This window comes from Pezoporus occidentalis, unplaced genomic scaffold, assembly GCF_034315485.1.
Source record: "Pezoporus occidentalis ecotype Australia unplaced genomic scaffold, CSIRO_AGI_Poc_V1 ctg72, whole genome shotgun sequence".
NCBI classification, from domain to species: Eukaryota; Metazoa; Chordata; class Aves; order Psittaciformes; family Psittacidae; genus Pezoporus; species Pezoporus occidentalis.
In genome coordinates this window covers 153,356-166,123 of record NW_026916072.1, presented here as the reverse complement: position 1 = coordinate 166,123, position 12,768 = coordinate 153,356, and the positions used below count along the sequence as shown (strand labels likewise).

Sequence of the window (12,768 nt, the reverse complement as noted above, 5' to 3'; positions counted from 1 at the left end):
ACAAAATCTCAAATGCTCAAAACTTCATAATGCCAAGTAAGACTTGGATATTTTTTCCTTTGTCTGTAAGAGAGTATCTAGGAATATGGGTTTGCCAATACTCCATCTTGACATCTCCTATAGATTATGAGCTGCAAATCTGATATATGCCCTTTCACAACTATATCCATAGCAGAATTCTCCATTCCTGAGAAGTTTAAAAGATCAAAAGCTAGAAGAAGAAAACACAAGCTTTTTAAAGTGAATTGTACGATAAATGCAGCAAGAAACTAAAACCATTGTTGTCTGCAGACATAATTAACTTGATATGCACCCTTCAACGGCAGCTGTCAAGCTCAGATTGACAAGTTAGCAGATTTACTCAATCTGGTTATGTGTGGTTTCTTGATTTTGGTTTCAACTCAGAAGGTTACTGTGCACCCAACAGTATTCAAAAGAAGCCATGCCATGTCCTAGTAGAAAACAGAGCTCTGACAACTTAGGGCACTCTGTGGCTTAGTATCCTGGTGTTAACTAGGTAGCTCAGTGATGCTAAAGGTGGTACTTATAAATGTTCCACTGATCTTCTATAGCCACAACTCTTGTATGAAAAAATCTTTCTAGAAATGAGTGGGTATATGTGTAACATTTTGGGTGCGATGTTCTGGAAAGTAAGAGATAAGTGATGCATTTTGACTTTTCACATAAACTATTAATAAATGCAAGAAGGAAAACATTTTATGGCATTAAATATGTTCACCAAGCTGCTGTAACCGGGTATTTCTACGGTTTAATATGCTATAGCAAGTGCTGTAAACAACTGTTCTATTTGCTTACTGAAAGCAGGAATCTTAAATCTGAGGCTGTTGTTACTAAAGCCTGATTTTGGAAAAGAGGCCTGAAACAGCCTGATAATAAACTTATTTAGTCTGACTTGAGAAATGCTATGGAAATCCACATCTGACCTCCACAGTTTCTAAAAATAGTCAACTTTTTTTCGGCTGAGGAAGTTTCCTCCATTTAAAATCTTGCTTACCTGATAGAAACCACTCTTTAATATTTCATATCTTTGCTGCACATAGGCAAAGAACGGATAAAGAGTGGGAAGTCAATTCTGTGCTTTCAGCCTTGTAAGCTAGGGCATTTTTTATTCATCAATTCAATTGCCTGACTTCATCTTCAAAGAACTTTTTCCCCAGTTGCCACACTAAGTAGCCTGTGGGTAAATACTGAAAGGTCAACAGTTGCTTCTCTTGCTACAAACACATACCAAGGAGAGTTATGTGTATTTGCACAACTGACCTTCAGTCACCAAGACATCTCAAGGCATGGAAGGAACATGAAGGAAGTGGATGAACTATCATTTATTTTGCCTTTCAGTGGCATGATAAATTTCAGTGGCTGTTTGCCCTCTATCAGAGTACTAGATTTTGTGTAGGGGAGACAAAATATTATTTAAGTGAAAAAGCGCTATCATATCTTTTTACTGAAGACCAAAACATACTGTGAATTTGATTTTTGGCAACATCTCTAATTTGTTTTTGAAAGAAATCCTGATCATCTTCCAAAATTTAGACAGAACCTCGCTATGAGCTTCCAAGATTTATTGCTTTCTTTGTATAATTGCTACAAAATGATTAGCAAGATACACATGGCAATACAAACAATACAGTCTGTATTTTCTTCCTTTTGATTGGCACCACAACCAGGTCTTGCAAATACTAAGCTCGAGAACACAGCCAAGTTGTCTCTAGTGTAATAGTTTAGTGAGTGCAGTATATTTCATACAAAGTAAGACATTTGGTGCACATAAGATCTCTTCAGAGTTCTGTTAAATTATACCTGTAGAGAAACAGAAAAGCAAGAGCAGCATGCTACTACTGAAAACCACTAACAAAAAATGCAACTATTACTGAAGTGGAAGGGGCATGGCAGAAAAAAGTTAAATGCCTGACAAGAACTTACAAGATTTAACACTTGCAACTAAGAAAACTACAACCTTTGTTCTTCTGCAACCTTTTCTGAAAGAGTCCAACTAAAAATCTGCTTCTGAATAACTGTGAAACTAAACACACAATACTATTTTTCAACAAAAAGATGATACCACACTTACCAACTGGACTGGTACCAGCTCCATTTGGCACTGCGAGGTCAGTTGTCCCCATCATTCCACCTAACAACAAAAAAAAGAGCATTAAATTAAACTGATGCTGTATCACTGTGTACTTCAAAGCTTAAGCCTTTAAAAAAGAGAAAATGCAGCAATACCATTAAGAACTTGTTACTTGGGGGTTATTTGCTTGTGTTTGTTTTGTTTTTTTTTTAATAAGCATAGAATGGTTTGGGTTGGAAGGGACCTTAAAGCTCATCCAGTTCCAACCCCTTCCACTAGACCAGGCTGCTCCAAGCCCCATCCAACATGGCTTTGAACACTGCCAGGGATAAGGCAGCCACAACTTCTCCAGGCAACCTGTACTAATGCCTCACCACTATCACAGTAAAGGATTTCCTCCTAACGTCTACTCTCAATCTCCCCTCTGCCAGTTTAAAGCCACTCCCCCTTTTCTTGTCAGTGCATGCCTTTGTCAAACGTGCCTCTCCAGCTTTCTTGTCAGCCCTTTTAGGCACTGGGAGCTGCTCTAAGGTCTCCCCAGAGCCTTCTCTTCTCCAGGCTGAACAAGCCCAGCTCTCTCAGCCTGGCTCCAGAGCAGACATGCTCTGGCCCTCAGAACATCTTCGTGGCTTCCTCCGGACCCATTCCAACAGATCCATGTCCAACAAGAGTGTATAAAAGGAAAGGACAACAGTACTGAACTCTCACCTGCATTGCCAGTACTTGGTGGTCTCTGAGGGGCCCCAGGTGATACGTTCCGATGCAGGGTGGTCTGAGGTGGGGAGAGCATGGTTGTGTCTGTTAATGATGAACTGGCAGCCAGTGATGGGGATACAAGGGAACTCCCTGGGTTACTGTAGGTTAAAGTGTTGGGATTGGACACTGGAACTGTAACCGACATCGAGAAGCTCTGAGCAGGCAAGCCAGGCTGAAGGAAAGAAGACAAGGAACACACACAGAACAACAACATTAGTATAACTAGTTCTGCAGCAATAGCACATTATAAAAATACACATTAAAGTTTGCCAAGAATTACTCAGGTTTAAAAAAAAATAGTTAATTATGTTAGTTTTTAAACTGTATTAAGCATGTAATTTTAAAACATCCATTTGTTGTAGAGCACAGTGTTAAACTCTTAGACATCATATAAATACAGTTCCAAAATAATTACTCATACACTGCTACAGTAATCAAAGTTCAAATGCAAAAAAAATTGGAAATTCATATGAATTCACAAGCTCAGAAATACCACAAATTCGCCAGTTAATTTGGATTATTACAAAGCAATGACAAGTTACAACACATGTCTACAAATCACTGAAGTGCTGTACCTTCAAAATGTAAGCATAAACATGCACAGTATAAAATAAAGTCAATTACACACAAAAAGAAAAAGTTAGTAATAACATTTTCTATTCATAACCATGCCAAGATACTGCTACTAATCCCTATAACTTTCTTTTTCAACAGACTAAAAGAAGTAAACAGATCTTTAGAAAATCATTAAGGTCAGTAGTTTAAATTTAAACATTTTCATTGTCATTATTGTGACTGTATTGCACAACCCCCTGCTTGAATAACCCCTCCATCTTTCTTTTTTTGCAAATCTCATTTTTTCAAAAATTCAAAGTTTTCCAGTGTTATTTACAAGGCAACTATTTTTCTCAAGTATATATGTTTGTTATTCAACAGCTACTTGAATCAAAAGCTTAGATGCCTGCCCATCTATGGTACTCATTTGGTTATGACTAACTTGTTCGGCCTTTGTCTCATTCCTATCCTTTGAGAGTGATGAGTTTCTGAAACAAAAGGGACTGTTTTCTTTCACAACTCTCATAATTACTGGAAACAAAACAGGTACAATTTAAGAGCAAAACTTAAGTGGCATTTATTGACAGAATATAGAGATAATAGTTCTGATTTAGAGGTCAAATGCGGATGAACAAACATTCATGACCTAGCAAGTATACTTAAAGAGAAGCACTGCTGTCATGTGCCGCTGAAAATTTACTTGGAATGAGACTTCTGTACAATGATTTTGATAGAAATAAAACAATTACTAATTAAAAGAACAGAATGCATTTTCTACAAGAAGCAAAATCTCTTACTGGTGACAGTCAATGACAGCATCCCTCCTGAAGCATTCTAAGAATAATTATCAATTTTTGGCACCAACAAAAGGAAAAAGCAATAGAGCATAGTGACATAATGCTAGCAAATCATTCACAGTATCTAACTAATGACAAGCTGCACTGGCATTTTGTTTTCATGGGAAAATGCTTTGAGAAACTATTCAGTATCTACCAAAAAGAAGGTTGTTTTTCAAACAGCACACTGCCAAGCAATTCAACCTAAATTTGAAATACCTGAATTGCTTAAAACAATGCCAGAAGCTAACAGTTGGAACATTCTTTCTGTAGGTGTCTCAATATAGAACTAATAAAAGACAGCTTCCCCCCACACCTTACAACAAAGGCTGCCTCTGCCCATCTATGGTACTCATTTGGTTATGACTGAATTCTTCATGCTTTGCCTCATTCCTATCCTTTGACAGTAATGACTGCACTAGAACAAAAGAAACCCGGTTTTTGTAAAGACCCATAAATACTGGAAACAGAACCAAAACAGGCCCAATTTAAGCTATAAATACAGAACCACAAAATAATGTTGCCTTCTTTATTTACATTGATGTCCACACAGACAATTTAAACTGTTCATGAAGACCACAGAAAATCAAGTGAGAGCAGTTTAGCTGTAACATACTGAGAGATGATGCCTGAAGATGTCTCAGCAAAGAAAAGCTGGACATCAAAAGCTTCAAAACAAAGATATTGGTTTCATTCAAGTATAAAAGAACTTGCTGTAAGAAGTGATGCTGGGTATTGAGACTGCCAGTTTGCTGACAGTCCCAGAGATGGCCTTATTTCTCTCAACAATGAAATAATTTCTAGTACCAGCCAGTCATTTGGGGACACACTACTCTAAGTGCCCCAGGGTCCATGCTGATTAACCTACTCAGTCCACTTACTTTAATTGCTACAAGATTTGCAATGTTAAAAAATTCAAAGGCTGTGGCAGAGCCCTGTATTAGTTTTCTTACAAAATACTTCCCCTGTAATACTCCATACTAATTGGGTTTTGTAGATGGAAACTAAGTGTCATTACATACACCTCCGTGGGACAAATGCAAAATTTACACTGCTGTTACTCCCAAGCTTCTTGAGTTCTGGAGCCAAGTGACTTATTACTGCAAATGGGTTGGAACCCGGGGCAAAGTTTTCCAAGATCTTTCAGTGGCCAAGGCAATATCTGTTAGAATGTCAACAGGAATAAGACACCTGTCTTTTAAGGCTCCCATTATCTTTAAACGTCTAAAATGCCTTTCTTCATCCAGTCTTCAACAAAACAAATCCCACCGGTTTGATGGCCAAATTAATGCAATTCTATCTGCCTGTTTGTAGCATACTGTAAAACCTTGATCAACAGATAAAGAGCTACAAGATGTAAATAAACTATCCTACATCCCACGACAAAATCTATCTTTATAAGAATATTTTGGGTAGGATTAGCAAAGCAGCTAAGCTCCTGAAATTGAGAAATGTTACCTCATGTTCACAAGGTATGGAAAACTGTGAGTGGAAAAGAGAAGCTATAGATAAATCTTCTTAGTAAGATAAAACGCATTTTAACAAGTATCAGCATCTCATTTTGCCTCAAAAAACATATACTCCGCTCTCAAACCGTTACATCCTCTTGTCTTTGCAGTGGTTTTCAGTGGTAAGCAAACACCATGAAAATTCTCATGCATGTAATAGAAGCACAAACCATACTTTAGTACTCACTGCGATTTTATGATTCCGCATCATATTATCAAACTCTTCATTAATTTTTTTATATTTTTCTTCTGTATGTGGCGTGAGCACATATGAAGTGTCAGGGTCCGGGCTGTCGCACCCTCTGTGTTCCTTCTTGTTCAGAGCCTAAATAATGAAGTTAATAAAAAGGATCAACAAATAAAAAGTAGAGATAAAATAAAAGTACTTACAGGGCCTCGCTTGAAAATAAAATCACTATCTTCATTTAGTTTGCTGAATCTGTCCTCCGATAGTGGACTGTGCTCAAAGTAATCGTCAGCATCAGGGCTCTCACAACCATTAAGGCCTTTCTTTCTTAAGGTCTGAAATACAATTGGAAAATTCACATACAAATCATCCTAACTTGCCAAGAAGTTTTGTATACTACTGAATCATTCAGAGCCACTGAAACTACATGAAACTTTGACAGACAAAACTCACTGTTCAACAGACAGGCTTTCAAAACAGCGGCATAGTACACGAAGAGAAAAGGTTCATTCAGAGGCTCTCCCAGGTGCCATAACATGGGTAACTTTTAACCTACACCCACTTCGTCTCTCCAGCATTTCATGCAAAACTGCTTTTAGATACTGGCTGTTAGGGTGATGTTGACTGACATGCAAGGAACATTCGAGCCTGTGGCAAGAGTTAATGCCATCACCATGAATTAAAAGCCAGTTTACTGGATTTTTAAAATACTGATTTTAGTACCCCAATACCCAAATTTTAAAGAGCAAAGAGTTAAGCTCCGAGAAACACAGTGGCTAAAATCTGCAATCAAATTCAACAACTGCAGTACATTCACATATGTAACACTTGTTATAAAAGCAGGACTTTCCTGTATTTCTGTCATCCTGCATGATAACAAGAACTGCAAAAACAGTATAAAAAGAAATTACATAATCCCTCTCTACAATGACTTAGTCTGCCAAATATAATTTTTTTCAGACTCCTTTAGCCTAACTGGATGCAACTGCTTTTTTGAGCTATTTCCTGTTTTCTGATGGAGAGCTCGCATCAACAACCCCTGGAAAAAAAACAAACTTGCCTACGATCGAGGCATTACAAATAAGCTACCGAAGTTTAGTGGCGGACTTGGCAGCATCTGGATAACGGGTAGACTCAATGATCTTCATGGGTTTTCCCAACTGAAGTGATTCTATGTGACAGTAAAGGTCTCATCACCAGATTTTAAAGGATATTTGTATTCTTTGTTGTTTTTCTTTTTCACCCTATTACACAATCAGAAATCTTTCTTTGCAACTTCTCACATATGACAATACAATATAGAAAACATTCCCCATGGAAAAATATTTAACGTTTTTAAAAGTTTCACAAGGAAATCAGTATCTATTTTTTAACAGGCATACATTAGAGTACATAAAGCAGCAGTAGGACTATGCAGGTATGAGGGGGGTTCTGTGGTTATTTTTTTGTGAGAAATTACCTATGAATTTTAACTAAAACCCCTGAAGATTTAAAATCTGAAAGCCAGTATCTCGGCACCATAAAAAAGTGCATTTCTTTTCCTACAGCAAATATGTTTCCATAAGACTGTATTTCTGATTAAAAACCCCCACGGTTTTAGTTTAGACTACAGTATTCATGGGCATTTCTTCTTCAAGTGCTATCTCCTAATTTTCAGCGCAGTTAGAAGTACACAAGGCTTTCTCACTCTACACATATATACAAGATAATTCCTATTTCTACTTCAGTTTTCAAGCAGCACTTGAAAATTCAAGTTACGCCATCTGAAATCCTTGAATATCACGGGTCACCATAAGCTGAAATTCCTTCTCAAGTTTCTTGGCTTGCTCTGCGGATCCCACACAGTATCTGGAACTCCCACAAAAATGCAATCACTAAATCAGCATATGGGGAAAACAGGTGTAGGTTCCTCCAGCACCTGTCACAGCCCCCATCCCGCTCCTCTACCCAATCAGCTGGACACGTATATGGATGTGGCCATACAAGGGCCGGCTCTTCAGGCTCTCAAGGTCGGAGCTTGTTATCCCTCTCACAGCCCTTCCTAACAAGTCAGCCTGCCAGTCTTCCACACTTTGATATCAGCAGGGAAAATGTTAACACTGCATAATCTGGATTACACTTAACCCCTGCAACCCACAGAACTCTCTAAATAAAAACCAAATGTGTCTTTACATGGTGCTCAGCATCAACATACGTATGCAGGGCATGATTAGAAGCTTAGTTTAGGTAATATTAACAAAGATCTTGCAAGAAATACACGTTACTAATATCTAGTTCACCTCCTTTGACAAACATGTTAAAGCAATGTTAAGTATTGCAACATAGGGTTTCATTAGTGCTTCTTTCAATACTCAAGTGAAAGCTTTTAAGTCTAATGTCGCTAATTCATCCTCCTAGATCTGCCTGAAAATTATGCTCAAAGTTCCAATATAAAGGAAGAGATGTAGTTAAATATAAAAATGCCTCCTTCTTCATAGCTGATTTTTTTTTATGGTAACAATGGGGTTAACTCTGCTTTGACTCATGAGGAAGGAAAATGCCTCAGTATCTCCTGCTTAGATTCTGGAAACCGTCACTCCAGAAGGGGTTCCTGTCATTGTGGAAGGATTTAAGCCACGGTTCACTGTTAGAGATAGTAAGTCTGGGTCCGATAACCAAAGCTCTGTCTCCTTATCACTAAAACACGAACTGCCACTTTGAGGACCTAACCATAAAAAGACTGCCAACTTTATCATTGCCCAGTAACGTAACAGTGAACCGTTCCTGCTCTGCGGCTCATAGGAACAAGCGGAATGCTGTAATCTGTTCACACGGCCAGGCGCAGCCTACGCGAGACAGCGCAGCCTCGGCTTTCTCAGAGCCTGCCGAGTGAAGCATGATAAAGGGCCCCGGCTCAAGGGAAAACAGGGAAGGAGGTGACTACTGGGAATTGCTCCGTAGGGACACGGGAAAGCCAAACTCCATAAACAAGCGCTGACTCCACCCTTGAGAGCCTCCGCAGCTAAAATCTGTTATCTCTCCAATTCGTGTAAATAACTGCCCCTCGCACTGAGCTATTTCCAAGATTTGACCAAGGAGATTGTAATTTCATTAACTCCATTGGTTTAGAGAAAAACCTGCCAGGTCGTGAGACCAACTAATATTCGTGTAACATGAAGAGAGTTTTATACCTCTGCTGTGACACACAAGTTTGTTTAGAATAAAATCAGAGGTTGTGCAGTTGAGGCTAATAAACACAGAATGTAAGTTTTCTTACTACAATGAGAAGGAAAAAGAATAATGAATTTCAAATTTTGCTACTGGATGCTCACTGCAATTAACTTCTGGTGTTAGGTCTCGTTTTCCAGATCATCGAAAGGATGGGCAGCCTTTTGAGTTAGTATTTTATTACTTTCCACTTCCTCCAAGACTTAGCCAAAATGACTGGAAATTGTTTCAACACATTTGCCAACGCACACTGCATTGTGTCTTCACTGAGTGATATGGAGCATCATTGATGTGATACTGGACAAACAAACTGATGAAAGAAAAGTCCTGATTTTTGTCAGAAAATAATGCAAGGTATTTATGAGAAACCAAAAAGTCTTTTTATGAAAGAACAACGCAAACACAACAATGCAGTCGGGCATCATATAAAGCCACTAAACAAGTGTTTCAGACAGCTGAGGTTGTCTTGACCATGCAGAACAGCCCAGAAGTTTTAAACTGCTTTTGTTCCACTGTGTAAAATGTGAGTAATATATTTTAATACTTATTTTTAATGGTAGAGGTTAAAAAACACTGTATGACAACAGCTGGACTGGGTATTACAGGCTTAAGTATTACATTCAGGCACATGGCAGAGCCCCAGTATGTTCCTGAACTTCCCCATACATGTGCAAGGTACATTTTAAGGCACTGCAAAACAACTAATTAACTTCTCTCACAATTCAACATAAATTTGACTGAAACAGATAATACAGATACCAAAGAGTACAAAAATACAATAGTTATTTATTGTATGATCCATGAGGAAGCAAAAACGATACTCAACCATCACAGTGTAATTATTTTAGCATAAGCTTCCTCCCACAAAATCCAACTGAGAAACATGAAATGCAGGAGCTTTATGCCTGCTGAGTCTCCACAGCATGAAATCAAGTCGCCACCTTCTCCAAGGCTTGTTCCAGCCCAGCTGTACACAGCTTCTCTCTCACAGACTTACACTGGCTCAATACACCAGTCAGCAGCAGCTCTGGAAACCAGGAACTTTGAACTAATAAACACAGATTACTGCTACCAGAGACGAAGTTAAATGACAACCCCCAACTGTTCTCCTCCCCATGAAAGATCCTGTTTTTCACATCCAACTCGGGAAGGATGTTGCCAATGGTGAAAAGAGCACAATCAGCATGTTTTGTGCTCCAATCCAGTGAGGGTGGTTAAAAAGCCAAGATTTCTGATATTAGTGATCTGGGCTCCTTACCAGCTCTGGCAAAACTGTAGAGAACTTGATTATGTTCATTGTCACCTCAGGAAGTAACATTTTTCTGCCTTGAAACAAAAAAGTAGGATGACCTCATACATAAAAAGTGTAATGAGGTGCAAAAAAGTGTCAGTTCATTCAAAACATTGTCAGTGTTGGGTTTCTTGTAACATTACACAAAAAGGAAATGGTTGTTTCTATCAATGCTACTGTGTATCATGTTAACAGCTCTATTTTTGCACTTAACTATTGGAGCCAGCCAAACAGGATTTTTGTTGGTGTTTCACCCCAAATCATGAGGGAAAACATATCTAAAACTTGACTAAGATTGAAATGAAAAGTGATTTCCCTTGCCTTGGAAAAGGCAAACCTTTCACGTAAGACCTGTGGCTAGTTTTGATTCTGCTGTTGCATTCAGAGCACAGAAAAGCTGTGAAACAGCATGAATTTGTAGTAAATACCTTTCATAAAATGGTAATTTAGAAAAGTCAGTATTCCTCAGGCCTGAAATAATGGAAAGGCTCCACTAGTACTGCCAAATATTACTGCTGCTCAGCAGGCACATACACCCTGGTTATCAAAAGGATAGCCAATTAAACAGTTTTCTGGTCCTCGAGAGCTGCCACACAACAGTGGAGAGGGACACTGCTGCCACTTGCACCAAATTCCAAGGACTTCTCCCCACAAGTGCTCATACAGCTCTCTGCAGGAAGGACGGGACTGTCATCCATCATGGATAAGGTCACTGAGGTGATAAAATGTAAAAAGCAGTACCATCAGCCCAGGCTGCAATAGTGCCTCACCTACCAGTGCTCAGGAGCAAAGGAAAATAATCCCTAAAATAAGAGATAAGGATAACCAGGAGCTATTTAGTCGTACTGTAGCCTCCAGGATCAATCTCATATTCTATCTCTAAAGATGATCCATGCTTTAAGGTTATTTCTCCCTGCTTTAAGGGAACTGCTGCAATCTCCGTGGGAGCAGTTTGACAAGCTGACAGTAACAACTTGCTGCCACAGAAAGTGCAGGATCCTGGGGACCACCCTTATGCCTGCTCTGATGTTTGCTCCAGCCTGCAATAAGTCATTTTTTCTTCATTAAAGGGACAGAAAATTCTCCTTGGCCGTTCTTTAACTTATTTTTGCTGGGTTCGTTTTCCGTTGCAGCAGGAACAAGGTGGTTTTCCAATGGATTGGGCTGAGCACCACAGATAGAAAGCAGGCAGAAGGAATGGCCTGTCCTTTCCGGCAGCAGCAAGCCATTGCCTCAACCACTGCTGATAATTGCATCCTACTTAAAAAGCCACACCTTCTTTCCAATACTCACAAAATTAAGGACAAATACAGGAGTCACAGCGCCAGACTCCCACCCAGTTTTCATATTTATTATGTGACACCAGTGAGAGAAAACAGGACATATCCCTTTAACGCAGTTTAGCTCCCTTCCCACAGCAGAGACACTTCAGCTGGCAAGAACAACGTGCTTCACTACAGGCTTCACATACAGCAAAAAGTCATGCTGAAAGCACGACAACTGCTTTATTATTTGCTTCCTAAAACCAGGCTGGATTTTTCTTCTTTTATAGCACAAAATATTCACTTTTACCACCCTAAACAATACTAAGGTGTATCATCCTCTGCGTAAGTAATTTCTCCCCTATTATGTACAAAGCACATTCAGACATCCGATGAGTACTCTTAGTCACTCAAAGCTATTTATAGTTTTTAAACTTCCTGCAGGTCAGTTTGGCTTCAGAAGTATCTTCGTTTCTGTTTCTTTGTTCTGAAGTAACAACATGGATCTGCAAAGTCAGACCTTGACCCTGCAGTGACGGCTGTATGAATTTCACCACTGTCTAAAACACAAGCAGGGTTGAATCTGAACTGCAGCATATCCATCGAAAGTGAACAGACAGAGAAAACCCATGTAATTTAAATCAGTAACAGTGTTCTGTGTTTGAAGCCCATCTCTAGGCTTCCATTTCTTTTTTCATAGTCAGATGTACTGGATTATTTGATGTGATGTTTACAAATTTTGTAAGTTTTCCTCAGGGTCTCTTAATATTCTCAACTTCAACCACCGAAGCATCTGCAAATTTCATTATGAAGCTGTTATTCTTTTCCTTTGAGTCTGGAGGCTACCTAAGTGTAGCCCTAATACCATCTCTTTCAGTATGCCCAACACATTTTCAGTTACATTTTGCTATACTATCAGCTAGAATTTCACATTCTAATTATAGCCACAAACACATACACCCCAAACTAGCCCAGTAAAGCAGAGTGGTGCCCAGCTTTCAAAACTTCAGAGAATGCATAGGAGGTCAAATCAGATGATGACAGACATTTCCACAAGCTAAGAAACTTGGAGAG

General features: G+C 39.0%; 1 protein-coding gene across 12 annotated transcripts in view; it reads right to left on the bottom strand.

Annotated features, from left to right (window-relative positions):
• Positions 1-12,768, bottom strand: part of MEF2A (myocyte enhancer factor 2A) — an 89,504-nt gene that overhangs the window by 21,714 nt on the left and 55,022 nt on the right. For 4 of the 12 annotated variants that reach the window (XM_062642543.1, XM_062642548.1, XM_062642546.1 and 1 more), the window contains exons 4-7: positions 6,138-6,269; positions 5,923-6,072; positions 2,801-3,020; positions 2,093-2,152 (exon numbers count right to left, since the gene is read on the bottom strand). In XM_062642543.1, coding sequence (XP_062498527.1) covers positions 2,093-2,152; positions 2,801-3,020; positions 5,923-6,072; positions 6,138-6,269 — 562 coding nt within the window. The remainder of the gene's footprint in view (positions 1-2,092; positions 2,153-2,800; positions 3,021-5,922; positions 6,073-6,137; positions 6,270-12,768) is intronic. The other 8 variants (XM_062642547.1, XM_062642549.1, XM_062642550.1 and 5 more) reach the window with 4 other exon arrangements.